Source organism: Micropterus dolomieu, unplaced genomic scaffold, assembly GCF_021292245.1.
Source record: "Micropterus dolomieu isolate WLL.071019.BEF.003 ecotype Adirondacks unplaced genomic scaffold, ASM2129224v1 scaffold_334, whole genome shotgun sequence".
Lineage (NCBI taxonomy): Eukaryota > Metazoa > Chordata > Actinopteri > Centrarchiformes > Centrarchidae > Micropterus > Micropterus dolomieu.
This window is the reverse complement of record NW_025744322.1, coordinates 648-18,865: the sequence shown is the minus strand read 5'-3', so window position 1 is coordinate 18,865 and position 18,218 is coordinate 648. Positions and strand designations below refer to the sequence as shown.

General features: G+C 46.2%; 1 protein-coding gene across 1 annotated transcript in view; it reads right to left on the bottom strand.

The window, feature by feature from the left end:
• Nucleotides 1–16,466, bottom strand: part of pnp4b (purine nucleoside phosphorylase 4b) — a gene marked incomplete at its 5' end in the record, with an annotated part of 18,560 nt that extends 2,094 nt beyond the window's left edge. The window contains 5 exons of the mRNA XM_046043444.1: nt 13,719–13,798; nt 14,203–14,393; nt 14,484–14,659; nt 16,123–16,226; nt 16,294–16,466. Coding sequence (XP_045899400.1) covers nt 13,719–13,798; nt 14,203–14,393; nt 14,484–14,659; nt 16,123–16,226; nt 16,294–16,466 — 724 coding nt within the window. The remainder of the gene's footprint in view (nt 1–13,718; nt 13,799–14,202; nt 14,394–14,483; nt 14,660–16,122; nt 16,227–16,293) is intronic.
• Nucleotides 16,467–18,218: the final 1,752 nt, after the last annotated feature.

Genomic DNA, 18,218 nt, shown 5'->3' with positions numbered 1-18,218 from the left:
CTCTTTGATAAAGTTTATAGTTAGGGCTGGCTCAGGTGAGTCCTGAACCATCCCTTAGTTATGCTGCTATAGGCCTAGACTGCCGGGGGATTTCCCATGATGCACTGAGCTCCTCTCTCCTCTACTTTCTCTCCCTCTGTACGCAACCTCATCCCATTAATGCATGTTACTAACTCGACTTCTGCCCTTTCCGGTAGTCTCTTGCCCTCTCTCTCTCTCTCTCTCTCTCTCAGGTGTCACACAGGTGTCACACAGGTGTAACAGATGTAACAGATGTCACACAGGTGTAACAGGTGTAACAGGTGTCACACAGGTGTAACAGGTGTCACAGATCTCACACAGGTGTAACAGGTGTCACAGATGTCACACAGGTGTAACAGGTGGCACACAGATGTCACACAGGTGTAAAAGGTGGCACACAGATGTCACACAGGTATAACAGGTGGCACACAGATGTCACACAGGTATAACAGATGTCTCGCAGGTGTCACACGGGTGTAACCGATGTCACACAGGTGTCACACGGGTGTAACAGATGTCACACAGGTGTCACACGGGTGTAACAGATGTCACACGGTTGAAACAGATGTCACACGGGTGTAACAGATGTCACACGGGTGTAACAGATGTCACACAGGTGTCACACGGGTACTACACAGGTGTAACAGATGTCACATAGGTGTAACAGGTGGCACACAGGTGTCACATAGGTGTAACAGGTGGCACACAGGTGTCACAGATGTAAAAGATGTCTCACACTGGTGTCTCACAGGTGTCACACGTGTAACAGATGTCTCACGTGTCACACGTGTAACAGATGTCTCACGTGTCACACGTGTAACAGATGTCTCACAGGTGTCACACAGGTGTAACAGATGTCACACAGGTGTAACAGATGTAAGAGATGTAACAGATGTCACACAGGTACTACACAGGTGTAACAAATGTCACACAGGTGTAACAAATGTCACACAGGTGTAACAGGTGTCACACAGGTGTCACACAGATGTCACACAGGTGTAACAGATGTCACACAGGTGTAACAGGTGTCACACAGGTGTAACAGATGTCACACAGGTGTAACAGGTGTCACACAGGTGTAACAGGTGTCACACAGATGTCACACAGGTGTCACACAGATGTCACACAGGTGTAACAGGTGTCACACAGATGTCTCACAGGTGTAACAGATGTCTCACAGATGTCACACAGGTGTAACAGATGTCACACAGATGTCACACAGGTGTAACAGATGTAACAGATGTCACACATGTGTAACAGGTGTCACACAGATGTCACACAGGTGTAACAGATGTAACAGATGTCACACAGGTGTAACAGATGTAACAGATGTCACACAGGTGTAACAGATGTAACAGATGTCTCACAGATGTCACAGGTGTCACACAGATGTAACAGTTGTAACAGGTGTCACACAGATGTAACAGATGTCACACAGGTGTAACAGATGTCACACAGGTGTAACAGGTGTCACACAGGTGTCACACGTGTCACACAGATGTCACACAGGTGTAACAGATGTCTCACAGGTGTAACAGATGTCTCACAGGTGTAACGGATGTCTCACAGGTGTAACGGATGTCTCACAGGTGTAACGGATGTCACACAGGTGTAACAGATGTCACACAGATGTCACACAGGTGTAACAGGTGTCTCACAGGTGTAACAGGTGTCTCACAGGTGTAACAGGTGTCACACAGATGTAACAGGTGTCACACAGATGTAACAGGTGTCACACAGATGTCACACGTGTCACACAGATGTCACACAGGTGTAACAGGTGTCACACAGGTGTCACACAGATGTCACACAGGTGTAACAGATGTCACACAGATGTCACACAGGTGTAACAGATGTCACACAGGTGTAACAGATGTCACACAGGTGTAACAGATGTCACACAGGTGTAACAGATGTCACACAGGTGTAACAGATGTAACAGATGTCTCACAGGTGTAACAGATGTAACAGATGTCACACAGGTGTAACAGGTGGCACACAGATGTCACACAGGTATAACAGGTGGCACAGAGATGTCACACAGGTATAACAGATGTCTCGCAGGTGTCACACGGGTGTAACCGATGTCACACAGGTGTCACACGGGTGTAAGCGATGTCACACAGGTGTAACAGATGTCTCACGTGTCACACGTGTAACAGATGTCTCACGTGTCACACGTGTAACAGATGTCTCACAGGTGTCACACAGGTGTAACAGATGTCTCACAGGTGTCACACAGGTGTAACAGATGTCTCACAGGTGTAACAGATGTAAGAGATGTAACAGATGTCACACAGGTACTACACAGGTGTAACAGATGTCACATAGGTGTAACAGATGTCACATAGGTCTAACAGGTGGCACACAGGTGTAACAGGTGGCACACAGGGGTAACAGATGTCACACAGGTATAACAGATGTCTCACAAGTGTCACACAGGTGTAACAGGTGTCTCACAGGTGTCACACAAGTGTAACAGATGTAACAGATGTAACAGATGTCACACAGGTACTACACAGGTGTAACAGATGTCACACAGGTGTCACACAGATGTAACACAGGTGTCACACAGGTGTCAAACAGGTGTAACAGATGTAACATATGTCACACAGGTATAACAGATGTAACAGATGTCACACAGGTGTCACACAGGTGTAACAGATGTAACAGATGTCACACAGGTGTCACACAGCTGTCACACAGGTGTCTCACAGCTGTAACAGGTGTCTCACAGGTGTCACACAGGTGTAACAGGTGTCTCACAGGTGTCACACAGGTGTAACAGATGTAACAGATGTCACACAGGTGTCACACAGGTGTAACAGATGTCACACAGGTACTACACATGTGTAACAGATGTAACATATGTCACACAGATGTCACACAGGTACTACACAGGTGTAACAGATGTAACATATGTCACACAGATGTCACACAGGTGTCACACAGGTATAACAGATGTAACAGATGTCACACAGATGTAATAGATGTCACACAGATGTCACACAGGTGTAACAGATGTAACAGGTGTCACACAGGTACTACACAGGTGTCACACAGGTGGCACACGGGTGTCTCACAGGTGTCACACAGGTGTAACAGATGTCACACGTGTCACACGTGTAACAGATGTCTCACGTGTCACACGTGTAACAGATGTCTCACGTGTCACACGTGTAACAGATGTCTCACAGGTGTCACACAGGTGTAACTGATGTCTCACAGTTGTCACACAGGTGTAACAGATGTCTCACAGGTGTAACAGATGTAAGAGATGTAACAGATGTCACACAGGTACTACACAGGTGTAACAGATGTCACATAGGTGTAACAGATGTCACATAGGTCTAACAGGTGGCACACAGGTGTAACAGGTGGAACACAGGGGTAACAGATGTCACACAGGTATAACAGATGTCTCACAAGTGTCACACAGGTGTAACAGGTGTCTCACAGGTGTCACACAAGTGTAACAGATGTAACAGATGTCACACAGGTACTACACAGGTGTAACAGATGTCACACAGGTGTCACACAGATGTAACACAGGTGTCACACAGGTGTCAAACAGGTGTAACAGATGTAACATATGTCACACAGGTATAACAGATGTAACAGATGTCACACAGGTGTCACACAGGTGTCACACAGGTGTAACAGATGTCACACAGGTGTCACACAGGTGTAACAGATGTAACAGATGTCACACAGGTGTCACACAGGTGTCACACAGGTGTCTCACAGCTGTAACAGGTGTCTCACAGGTGTCACACAGGTGTAACAGGTGTCTCACAGGTGTCACACAGGTGTAACAGATGTAACAGATGTCACACAGGTGTCACACAGGTGTAACAGATGTCACACAGGTGTCACACAGGTGTAACAGATGTCACATATGTCACACAGATGTCACACAGGTACTACACAGGTGTAACAGATGTAACATATGTCACACAGATGTCACACAGGTGTCACACAGGTATAACAGATGTAACAGATGTCACACAGATGTCACACAGATGTAATAGATGTCACACAGATGTCACACAGGTGTAACAGATGTAACAGATGTCACACAGGTACTACACAGGTGTAACAAATGTCAAAAAGGTGTAACAGATGTAACAGATGTCACACAGGTGTCTCACAGGTGTCACACAGGTGTCTCACAGGTGTCACACAGCTGTAACAGGTGTCTCACAGGTGTCACACAGGTGTAACAGATGTCTCACAGGTGTCACAAAGGTGTAACAGATGTCTAACAGGTGTCACACAGGTGTAACAGATGTAACAGATGTAACAAATGTCACACAGGTTTAACAGGTGTCACACAGGTGTAACAAATGTCACACAGGTGTAACAGGTGTCACACAGGTGTAACAGATGTCACACAGGTGTCACACAGGTGTAACAGATGTCTCACAGGTGTCACACAGGTGTAACAGATGTCTCACAGGTGTAACAGATGTCTCACAGGTGTCACACAGGTGTAACAGATGTCTCACAGGTGTCACACAGGTGTAACAGATGTCTCACAGGTACTACACAGGTGTAACAGATGTCTCACAGGTGTAACAGATGTAACAGATGTCACACAGGTGTAACGGATGTAACAGATGTCTCACAGGTGTAACAGGTGTCACACAGGTGTAACAGGTGTCACACAGATGTAACAGGTGTCACACAGATGTCACACAGGTGTCACACAGGTGTAACAGATGTCTCACAGGTGTAACAGATGTCTCACAGGTGTCACACAGGTGTCACACAGGTGTAACAGATGTCTCACAGGTGTCACACAGGTGTAACAGATGTCTCACAGGTACTACACAGGTGTAACAGATGTCTCACAGGTGTAACAGATGTAACAGATGTCACACAGGTGTAACGGATGTAACAGATGTCTCACAGGTGTAACAGGTGTCACACAGGTGTAACAGGTGTCACACAGATGTAACAGGTGTCACACAGATGTCACACAGGTGTCACACAGGTGTAACAGATGTCTCACAGGTGTAACAGATGTCTCACAGGTGTCACACAGGTGTCACACAGGTGTAACAGATGTCTCACAGGTGTCACACAGGTGTAACAGATGTCTCACAGGTACTACACAGGTGTAACAGATGTCTCACAGGTGTAACAGATGTAACAGATGTCACACAGGTGTAACGGATGTAACAGATGTCTCACAGGTGTAACAGGTGTCACACAGGTGTAACAGGTGTCACACAGATGTAACAGGTGTCACACAGATGTCACACAGGTGTCACACAGGTGTAACAGATGTCTCACAGGTGTAACAGATGTCTCACAGGTGTCACACAGGTGTCACACAGGTGTAACAGATGTCTCACAGGTGTCACACAGGTGTAACAGATGTCTCACAGGTACTACACAGGTGTAACAGATGTCTCACAGGTGTAACAGATGTAACAGATGTCACACAGGTGTAACGGATGTAACAGATGTCTCACAGGTGTCACACAGATGTCTCACAGGTGTAACAGGTGTCACACAGATGTCACACAGGTGTCACACAGATGTCACACAGGTGTCACAGGTGTCACACAGATGTAACAGGTGTAACAGGTGTCACACAGATGTAACAGGTGTCACACAGATGTCACACAGGTGTAACAGATGTCACACAGGTGTAACAGGTGTCACACAGATGTCACACAGGTGTAACAGATGTCACACAGATGTCACACAGGTGTAACAGATGTCTCACAGGTGTAACAGATGTCTCACAGGTGTAACGGATGTCTCACAGGTTTAACAGGTGTCACACAGATGTCACACAGGTGTAACAGATGTCACACAGATGTCACACAGGTGTAACAGGTGTCACAGATGTCACACAGGTGTAACAGGTCTCACACAGATGTCACACAGGTGTAACAGATGTCACACAGGTGTAACAGGTGTCTCACAGGTGTCACACAGGTGTAACAGGTGTCTCACAGGTGTCACACAGGTGTAACAGGTGTCTCACAGGTGTCACGCAGGTGTAACAGATGTCACACAGGTGTAACAGGTGTCACACAGATGTCACACAGGTGTAACAGGTGTCACACAGATGTCTCACAGGTGTAACAGGTGTCACACAGATGTCACACAGGTGTCACAGGTGTCACACAGATGTAACAGGTGTAACAGGTGTCACACAGATGTAACAGGTGTCACACAGATGTCACACAGGTGTAACAGATGTCACACAGGTGTAACAGGTGTCACACAGGTGTAACAGTTGTCACACAGATGTCACACAGGTGTAACAGATGTCTCACAGGTGTAACAGATGTCTCACAGGTGTAACGGATGTCTCACAGGTTTAACAGGTGTCACACAGATGTCTCACAGGTGTCACACAGGTGTAACAGATGTCACACAGATGTCACACAGGTGTAACAGGTGTCACAGATGTCACACAGGTGTAACAGGTCTCACACAGATGTCACACAGATGTCACAGGTGTCACACAGGTGTAACAGATGTCACACAGGTGTAACAGGTGTCTCACAGGTGTAACAGGTGTCTCACAGGTGTCACACAGGTGTAACAGGTGTCTCACAGGTGTCACGCAGGTGTAACAGATGTCACACAGGTGTAACAGGTGTCACACAGATGTCACACAGGTGTAACAGGTGTCACACAGATGTAACAGATGTCACACAGATGTCACACAGGTGTAACAGATGTCACACAGATGTCACACAGGTGTAACAGATGTCACACAGGTGTAACAGATGTCACAGATGTCACACAGGTGTAAAAGATGTAACAGATGTCTCACAGGTGTAACAGATGCAACAGATGTCACACAGGTGTAACAGGTGTCACACAGATGTCACACAGGTGTAACAGATGTAACAGATGTCACACAGGTGTAACAGGTGTCTCACAGGTGTAACAGGTGTCTCACACGTGTCACACAGATGTAACAGGTGTCACACAGATGTAACAGGTGTCACACAGATGTCACACAGGTGTAACAGGTGTCACACAGATGTCACACAGGTGTAACAGGTGTCACACAGATGTAACAGGTGTCACACAGATGTCACACAGGTGTAACAGATGTACCAGATGTCACACAGGTGTAACAGGTGTCACACAGGTGTCACACAGATGTCACACAGGTGTAACAGATGTCACATAGATGTCACACAGGTGTAATAGATGTCACACAGGTGTAACAGATGTCACACAGGTGTAACAGATGTCACAGATGTCACACAGGTGTAACAGATGTAACAGATGTCTCACAGGTGTAACAGATGTAACAGATGTCTCACAGGTGTAACAGGTGTCACACAGATGTCTCACAGGTGTCACACAGGTGTGGAACCAGGTTCCAGTTTGGGTTCAGGAGGCAGACACCATCTCCACATTTAAGAGTAGGCTTAAGACTTTTCTCTTTGATAAAGTTTATAGTTAGGGCTGGCTCAGGTGAGTCCTGAACCATCCCTTAGTCATGCTGCTATAGGCCTAGACTGCCGGGGGATTTCCCATGATGCACTGAGCTCCTCTCTCCTCTACTTTCTCTCCCTCTGTACGCAACCTCATCCCATTAATGCATGTTACTAACTCGACTTCTGCCCTTTCCGGTAGTCTCTTGCCCTCTCTCTCTCTCTCTCTCTCTCTCTCTCAGGTGTCACACAGGTGTCACACAGGTGTAACAGATGTAACAGATGTCACACAGGTGTAACAGGTGTCACACAGGTGTAACAGGTGTCACAGATGTCACACAGGTGTAACATGTGGCACACAGATGTCACACAGGTGTAACAGGTGGCACACAGATGTCACACAGGTATAACAGGTGGCACACAGATGTCACACAGGTATAACAGATGTCTCGCAGGTGTCACACGGGTGTAACCGATGTCACACAGGTGTCACACGGGTGTAACAGATGTCACACAGGTGTAACAGATGTCACACGGGTGTAACAGATGTCACACAGGTGTCACACGGGTACTACACAGGTGTAACAGATGTCACATAGGTGTAACAGGTGGCACACAGGTGTCACACAGGTGTCTCACAGGTGTCACACAGGTACTACACAGGTGTAACAGATGTCACATAGGTGTAACAGGTGGCACACAGGTGTACCAGATGTAACAGATGTCTCACACGGGTGTCTCACAGGTGTCACACAGGTGTAACAGATGTCTCACGTGTCACACGTGTAACAGATGTCTCACGTGTCACACGTGTAACAGATGTCTCACGTGTCACACGTGTAACAGATGTCACACAGGTGTCACACAGGTGTAACAGATGTAAGAGGTGTAACAGATGTCACACAGGTACTACACAGGTGTATCAAATGTCACACAGGTGTAACAGGTGTCACACAGATGTCACACAGATGTCACACAGGTGTCACACAGGTGTAACAGATGTCACACAGGTGTAACAGGTGTCACACAGATGTCACACAGGTGTAACAGGTGTCACACAGATGTCACACAGGTGTCACACAGATGTCACACAGGTGTAACAGATGTCACACAGGTGTAACAGATGTCACACAGGTGTAACAGATGTCACACAGGTGTAACAGGTGTCACACAGGTGTCTCACGTGTCACACAGATGTCACACAGGTGTAACAGATGTAACAGATGTCACACAGGTGTAACAGATGTAACAGATGTCACACAGGTGTAACAGGTGTCTCACAGGTGTAACAGGTGTCTCACAGGTGTAACAGGTGTCTCACAGGTGTCACACAGATGTAACAGGTGTCACACAGATGTAACAGATGTACCAGATGTCACACAGGTGTAACAGGTGTCACACAGGTGTCACACAGGTGTGGAACCAGGTTCCAGTTTGGGTTCAGGAGGCCGACACCATCTCCACATTTAAGAGTAGGCTTAAGACTTTCCTCTTTGATAAAGTTTATAGTTAGGGCTTGCTCAGGTGAGTCCTGAACCATCCCTTAGTTATGCTGCTATAGGCCTAGACTGCCGGGGGATTTCCCATGATGCACTGAGCTCCTCTCTCCTCTACTTTCTCTCCCTCTGTACGCAACCTCATCCCATTAATGCATGTTACTAACTCGACTTCTGCCCTTTCCGGTAGTCTCTTGCCCTCTCTCTCTCTTTCTCTCTCTCAGGTGTCACACAGGTGTCACACAGGTGTAACAGATGTAACACAGGTGTCAAACAGGTGTAACAGATGTAACATATGTCACACAGGTATAACAGATGTAACAGATGTCACACAGGTGTCACACAGGTGTCACACAGGTGTAACAGGTGTCACACAGGTGTCACACAGGTGTAACAGATGTAACAGATGTCACACAGGTGTCACACAGGTGTAACAGATGTCACACAGGTGTCACACAGGTGTAACAGATGTCTCACAGGTGTCACACAGGTGTCACACAGATGTAACACAGGTGTAACAGGTGTCTCACAGGTGTCACACGTGTAACAGATGTAACAGATGTCACACAGGTGTAACAGATGTCACAGATGTCACACAGGTACTACACATGTGTAACAGTTGTAACATATGTCACACAGATGTCACACAGGTACTACACAGGTGTAACAGATGTAACATATGTCACACAGGTGTCACACAGATGTCACACAGATGTCACACAGGTGTAACAGATGTCACACAGATGTCACACAGGTGTAACAGATGTAACAGATGTCACACAGGTACTACACAGGTGTAACAAATGTCAAAAAGGTGTAACAGATGTAACAGATGTCACACAGGTGTCTCACAGGTGTCTCACAGGTGTCACACAGGTGTCACACAGGTGTCACACAGGTGTCTCACAGGTGTCACACAGGTGTAACAGATGTCTCACAGGTGTCACACAGGTGTAACATATGTCACACAGGTGTCACACAGGTGTAACAGATGTCTCACAGGTGTCACACAGGTGTAACATATGTCACACAGGTGTCACACAGGTGTAACAGATGTAACAGATGTCACACAGGTGTAACAGATGTAACAGATGTCACCAAAGTGTCTCACAGGTGTAACAGATGTCACATGTGTCACACAGGTGTAACAGATGTCTCACAGGTGTCACACAGGTGTAACAGATGTCTCACAGGTGTCTCACAGGTGTCACACAGGTGTCACACAGGTGTAACAGATGTCACGCAGGTGTCACACAGGTGTAACAGATGTAACAGATGTATCAAATGTCACACAGGTGTAACAGGTGTCACACAGGTGTAACAGATGTCTCACAGGTGTCACACAGGTGTAACAGATGTCTCACAGGTACTACACAGGTGTAACAAATGTCACACAGGTGTAACAGATGTCTCACAGGTACTACACAGGTGTAACAAATGTCACACAGGTGTAACAGATGTCTCACAGGTGTAACAGATGACTCACAGGTGTCACACAGGTGTAACATATGTCACACAGGTGTCACACAGGTGTAACAGATGTCTCACAGGTGTCACACAGGTGTAACAGATGTCTCACAGGTGTCACACAGGTGTAACATATGTCACACAGGTGTCACACAGGTGTAACAGATGTCTCACAGGTGTCACACAGGTGTAACATATGTAACAGATGTCACACAGGTGTAACAGATGTAACAGATGTCACCAAAGTGTCTCACAGGTGTAACAGATGTCACATGTGTCACACAGGTGTAACAGATGTCTCACAGGTGTCTCACAGGTGTCTCACAGGTGTCTCACAGGTGTCACACAGGTGTAACAGATGTCACACAGGTGTCACACAGGTGTAACAGATGTAACAGATGTAACAGATGTAACAAATGTCACACAGGTGTAACAGGTGTCACACAGGTGTAACAAATGTCACACAGGTGTAACAGGTGTCACACAGGTGTAAAAGATGTCTCACAGGTGTCACACAGGTGTAACAGATGTCTCACAGGTACTACACAGGTGTAACAAATGTCACACAGGTGTAACAGATGTCTCACAGGTGTCACACAGGTGTAACAGATGTCTCACAGGTGTCACACAGGTGTAACATATGTCACACAGGTGTCACACAGGTGTAACAGATGTCTCACAGGTGTCACACAGGTGTAACATATGTAACAGATGTCACACAGGTGTAACAGATGTAACAGATGTCACCAAAGTGTCTCACAGGTGTAACAGATGTCACATGTGTCACACAGGTGTAACAGATGTCTCACAGGTGTCTCACAGGTGTCTCACAGGTGTCTCACAGGTGTCACACAGGTGTAACAGATGTCACACAGGTGTCACACAGGTGTAACAGATGTAACAGATGTAACAGATGTAACAAATGTCACACAGGTGTAACAGGTGTCACACAGGTGTAACAAATGTCACACAGGTGTAACAGGTGTCACACAGGTGTAAAAGATGTCTCACAGGTGTCACACAGGTGTAACAGATGTCTCACAGGTACTACACAGGTGTAACAAATGTCACACAGGTGTAACAGATGTCTCACAGGTGTCACACAGGTGTAACAGATGTCTCACAGGTGTCACACAGGTGTAACATATGTCACACAGGTGTCACACAGGTGTAACAGATGTCTCACAGGTGTCAAACAGGTGTAACATATGTCACACAGGTATAACAGATGTAACAGATGTCACACAGGTGTCACAGATGTCACACAGGTGTCACACAGGTGTCACAGATGTAACAGGTGTCACACAGGTGTAACAGATGTCACACAGGTGTCACACATGTGTAACAGATGTAACAGATGTCACACAGGTGTCACACAGATGTAACACAGGTGTCATACAGGTGTAACAGATGTAACAGATTTCACACAGGTGTCACACAGGTGTAACAGATGTCTCACAGGTGTCACACAGGTTTAACATATGTCACACAGGTGTCACCCAGGTGTAGCCGATGTCACACAGGTGTCACCCAGGTGTAACAGATGTAACAGATGTCACCAAAGTGTCTCACAGGTGTAACAGATGTCACACGTGTCACACAGGTGTAACAGATGTCTTACAGGTGTCACACAGGTGTAACAGATGTCTCACAGGTGTCTCACAGGTGTCACACAGGTGTCTCACAGGTGTAACAGATGTCACACAGGTGTCACACAGGTGTAACAGATGTAACAGATGTCACACAGGTGTCACACAGGTGTAACAGATGTAACAGATGTCACACAGGTGTCACACAGGTGTAACAGATGTAACAGATGTCACACAGGTGTCACACAGATGTAACACAGGTGTCATACAGGTGTAACAGATGTAACAGATTTCACACAGGTGTCACACATGTGTCACACAGGTCTCACAGGTGTCACACAGGTTTAACATATGTCACACAGGTGTCACACAGGTGTAACAGATGTCATACAGGTGTCACACAGGTGTAACAGATGTCTCACAGGTGTCACACAGGTGTAACAGATGTCTCACAGGTGTCACACAGGTGTAACAGATGTCTCACAGGTGTCACACAGGTGTAACAGATGTCTCACAGGTGTAACAAATGTCACACAGGTGTAACAGATGTCTCACAGGTACTACACAGGTGTAACAAATGTCACACAGGTGTAACAGATGTCTCACAGGTGTCACACAGGTGTAACAGATGTCTCACAGGTGTCACACAGGTGTAACATATGTCACACAGGTGTCACACAGGTGTAACAGATGTCTCACAGGTGTCAAACAGGTGTAACAGATGTAACATATGTCACACAGGTATAACAGATGTCACACAGGTGTCACAGATGTCACACAGGTGTCACACAGGTGTCACAGATGTAACAGGTGTCACACAGGTGTAACAGATGTCACACAGGTGTCACACATGTGTAACAGATGTAACAGATGTCACACAGGTGTCACACAGATGTAACACAGGTGTCATACAGGTGTCACAGATGTAACAGGTGTCACACAGGTGTAACAGATGTCACACAGGTGTCACACAGATGTAACACAGGTGTCATACAGGTGTAACAGATGTAACAGATTTCACACAGGTGTCACACAGGTGTAACAGATGTCTCACAGGTGTCACACAGGTGTAACAGATGTAACAGATGTCACACAGGTGTCACACAGATGTAACACAGGTGTCATACAGGTGTAACAGATGTAACAGATTTCACACAGGTGTCACACAGGTGTAACAGATGTCTCACAGGTGTCACACAGGTGTCACACAGGTGTAACAGGTGTCACACAGGTGTAACAGATGTCATACAGGTGTCACACAGGTGTAACAGATGTCTCACAGGTACTACACAGGTGTAACAAATGTCACACAGGTGTAACAGATGTCTCACAGGTGTCACACAGGTGTAACAGATGTCTCACAGGTGTCAAACAGGTGTAACAGATGTAACATATGTCACACAGGTATAACAGATGTAACAGATGTCACACAGGTGTCACACAGGTGTCACAGATGTCACACGGGTGTCACACAGGTGTCAGAGATGTAACACAGGTGTCACACAGGTGTCACACAGGTGTAACAGATGTCACACAGGTGTCACACAGGTGTAACAGATGTAACAGATGTCACACAGGTGTCACACAGGTGTCACACAGATGTAACACAGGTGTCATACAGGTGTAACAGATGTAACAGATTTCACACAGGTTTCACACAGGTGTAACAGATGTAACAGATGTCACACAGGTGTCACAAAGATGTAATAGGTGTCTATAAATCTGACCATGTTGGTGATGAGGGACAGACCAAGAACTCTGAGTCCACAGTGCTTCGCCACCGTCACTTCAGGAACTGTACTCATACCTGAGGAGGAGGACACAATGTGAAAAGAGAATTTGAATGAGAATACATTTATTCACCTTATTAAGTTCTCTTATTAAGTTTGCATTTTTCCAAACTGATTTGAGTAATTGATTGTTGTTATTTAAGGAAACTCAACCAGATAACAAGGAACCCTGAAATGTTCTCAAGGACCCAGACAACCATCAGGTTTTCCCACTACAACTCCCAGAAGCCCCTGCTGCTGTAACAGGTCATCAAAGGTGTGAGTATGGAAGGACACAAACTGAGACACAGTTCTCTGGTTAAGAGAATGAGACTAATGAGACTCAGTAAGACTCGTCAGTTATCAACGAGCTCACCAGGAAGACCCCTTCTCGATGAAGACAGGCTGTCCATCTGCCCGTCTGCCTCTCTTGTTGTCTTACCCACAGAGTCACAGCCCAGGATCAGAAGCATTCTGGCCTCAGCGATGGTTTCAAAGTTCGGTCCGCTCACCATGCAGTAAACTCCCTCTCTGATGAAGTCACTGCAGCCAAGCTCAGAGCCCACATCGACCGCCAGCCGCCGCAGATCCTTACTGTAAGCATCGGACATACAGGGAAACCTGATCCCAAACCTACAGAGAGACAGACAGGCCGTCAGACAGGCGGGCTGAGAGACAGACAAGGAAACCCGATCTCAAACCTACAGAGTCAGACAGTCTCACCGCTCGTCATTGGGTCCAAACAGTGGATGTTGTCCAGCGAATCCCGGCAGGTTGATGTGGTCTTTGATGATCATGATGTCACCGACTTTGAAGTCCGGACAGATTCCTCCGGAAGCGTTCGTCACCAGAATAGACTCCACCCCCATCAGCTTAAAGATCCTGACGGGGAAGGTCACCTGAGAGAAGTCAGCAGTCAGCGTTATGGTGGATATGCTGGTTCTGGTCTGCCCTTGGATCTCCTCTTCCACAGGGAGGAGTCCAGGAAGACCCTGACCAGATGCTGAACCAACTCAGCTGCCTCCTCAACAGGAAGGAGCAGTTGTTCCTAACCTCAACCCTCTGTTACTACCCAGAGACCAGGAGCACACCTGAGACCTGGAAGAGATCCACTGGTAAATTGACAGCTGCTCCCTTCTCACCACTACAGACCAGTAGAGAGACAGACCTCCATCTGACCCTCACTGGTCAACGAGACCCTGACGGACTCGACCTCGGCTCAGAGCTGCGTCACTCCAACCTGTGTGTGTCAGATAAGGTCCCCGAGTTTGGTGTATATCGGCCATTGCAAACCTAAGATATCACATAAAATCCAGTTTTTGCATTTGGGCAAAAATTTGTTAGCTTATAATGAGGATGTTTTTTAGCGGATCAAAATTCCCTCTACAAACTTTTAGCGGCTTGGTCCAGAGATCGTCTGTGCCAAGTTTCGTGGTGATCGGACTTGCGGCTTCAGAGGAGTTAAATTAAAATAGGTTTTTCAATTTTCAATGTTTTTCAGTTTTTGCAATGTAGCGGAAAAAAAGTCCAGGCGGAAATGGGCGTGGCCTATGCCAGGAGATTCAGCTCGATCCCCCGTACGTGTGGATATAAGGTTTTTGATATACAACTTCGTAGGCGGGAGTTCCAAGCCCAAACGCATTGACCTTGCTTATAGCGCCCCCTAGAGGTAGAAGTGTGCGGATTTTATTACAATTACAATTACGATTACAATAGGGTTCCCAGCCGCGCCGCTGGTACTGGGAACCCGCGATGCCTTGAAGTCGCGGTTCCCAGCCCACTCGGGCTTGGACCCCTAATAACAGACATTAATTAGGCTTCTTTACTGCAAACTTTAAATGTTTTTGACATGGATTTATTTCAGTATTGTGTAATGATGTCTGATAATCAGATGTATTTCTGCCTCAGTGTGGGACAAAGAAAACACTGAAACATTTCACAGACAGTCACAGACCGTCTGTACTGTTAGGTTCAGCCGTTTTCTCGCTCAGACGTGGCCGTTAAATAAACTGGAAATATGAACCGGCCGAACGTTAGATGACACGCGGTGTAACGTTACGTTACCATGACAGCAGCGGGACTTTTAACATGAAGGCGATAAAGAAACACTTGATGATAACGTGCCACGCTCATGGAGACAGAAAGGAAACAGGATCTGCGGTGCTGCCGTCAGCGCTGAGGGATACTTTGGCTTCACGTATTCGTGGAAAGCAGCTGTGCTACATGAAGCTGTTTCCAGTTCACAGAGCTCACGGAGCAGCACGCCCAACCTTTAGATGGTCGAAGTCAGCTCCCACAGCATACTGGCTAAAATGGACATGAACACTTGTGGTCCTTGTTAGTGTTTTTGGGTTGGACTCACCTGACAGAGGGAGTAACCTTCGTACAGGTGGAAGTGACCCTGCATGAAGACACAGGCAGTGTCCTCGATTGTCCCAAACACCAGACAGCCTTCATGACCCGCGACTGAGAGACAGACGTTACATCAGAGAGAGAAAGATCATTTCAGAAATTGTGGGCGGGGCAGACTCACCTGTGCTGACGGGGAAGTTGGGGATGTCCTGATACCTGAAGGTCTGTTTGTTGGCTGCTCCGTCGGCCAGCAGACCGAGTCCCGAACCACAGATCACTGCAACCTTCGGACGGTGACTCGTGTGGTTCAGCAGCCACTCGGTGGTCAGTTTGTAGTCCTCAAAGGAGCAGCAGCTGGGGGGGAGGAGAGGAAACTGTATACTGTAACACGTGTGACAGGTACATGTGTGTCGATACCAAAACACAACTGGAACGAATTCATCTGCAGCAGCCTGTCCTCACCAGCTAACGTCCGGACAGGTTGATTATTGTACAGCTTATTGCGACCCATGATTAAAGCGTTTTTAGGGACCTCTAGTGGCCGCACGACGGTAGCAACGGAGGAACTCAGGGACGTATTATAAATAGTAACCATAGTCCGTGTAAAGAGGGAGGATGGGGTGGTGGACGGGTCAAACCCGGACTTTCACACAGGAGAACGGCATTCGAGTCCCGTGTGAAACCAAGTACAGTTATTTTGAGTTTTAAGCTAAGTTAGATTCTGACTTCCATCACATGACTTCTGTAACTTTACTTACTTTTGATCCAAACGATGATCTTCCTAAACCTAACCAAACTCACGTCACATGACTTACATTACATCCGGTAAGCCGCTGGACAGATTCGGAAAACGCTCATATGTGTCATTTGATTTCCATTGTCCACATATGTCGATTCCGGACACTTGAAAACTGACTCATTTTGTTGTTTAGGTATGAGGTATGTTGTTTGCAGATCTGGACATAGTTTAAATGTGAGATTTAGAAAATCGGCTGCAGTAGTCTAACCCAAACCCTATTTCCACACAGTGAAATATAACTATAGTAAGATTCTTTAATATGGAATAGATGTCTGTTTGAACCAAGACGCCTTTCTAACTGTATATCATCAAAATCATTATAACTGTGTCTGTGACTTTAAAACACAGGTTTATGAGTAAATGACGTCCGTTTGATTTTCATCTTCAGTTGCTGCCCCCAGCATTTAGTCTCCGTCAGGTTACAGCTGAATAAAGATATTTAAGAATCAAGTGTAAGGAAACTGTAGTGTGGTCGATGCTGAACAAGCTAGGCTGCATGTAATAGTGTTCATGGATTCACTCCTGGTTTTTAAGTCCCCTTTGGCATGCCTTCATATTTCTAACTCCACTGGATTAAAATAAGTTTCTCTTATTTAGCTGTCGCTATGTTGAATCATCGTTTTAGGAAAATAAAGCTTTGAAGTACTGATAATCATGCTCTAAGTGACACTTCAGAGATGATTAACAAACAGCTTTGATCTTCAGAGCAGACATAAAGAAAAGTGAGCCGACAGCCGATTTTCACTGAAGAAACTGTAAAAACTGGAGTTGAACTGCAGCTCAGGTCCAAAGATCCGATCTTTACTGTTCAACAAGCAGACTGATTGCAAGATTAAAGCTAAACGTATCTAGTTTCTGATAATAATGATCATAAAAGTTACTGACGACATGTTCTTCCTTTAAAGGCCCTGATGTGTGAAATATTTCAACTTTTCCTCTTTCAGTTTCTTTCTGTCCGTTTGTCTGAACTCTGAGCTGAAAGCTGCATTTCTTATGTTAATGTATGAATATATAATAATACACCAGTTACCACACAGCGGTGGAATAAGTATTCTGGTACTAGTAAAAGTAGAAATACCATTTCCTACAAATATTCTATTAAAAGTAAAAGTGAATTTACAGTGGTCTCTCACTCTTCCAGCGAGGAGTGAAGAGGCCAATCGGGTCTTCTCCAGAAACCTGCCAGTTATCTAGAAAGCCCTGCAGACTCCTAAAGGAACGTTTACCACATCTTTAGCCGCCCGTCTCACTCTAGCTGACTAATGGTTAAAAAGCCCCTCCAGCCAGTTTTAACTGCCGTTTTTGGT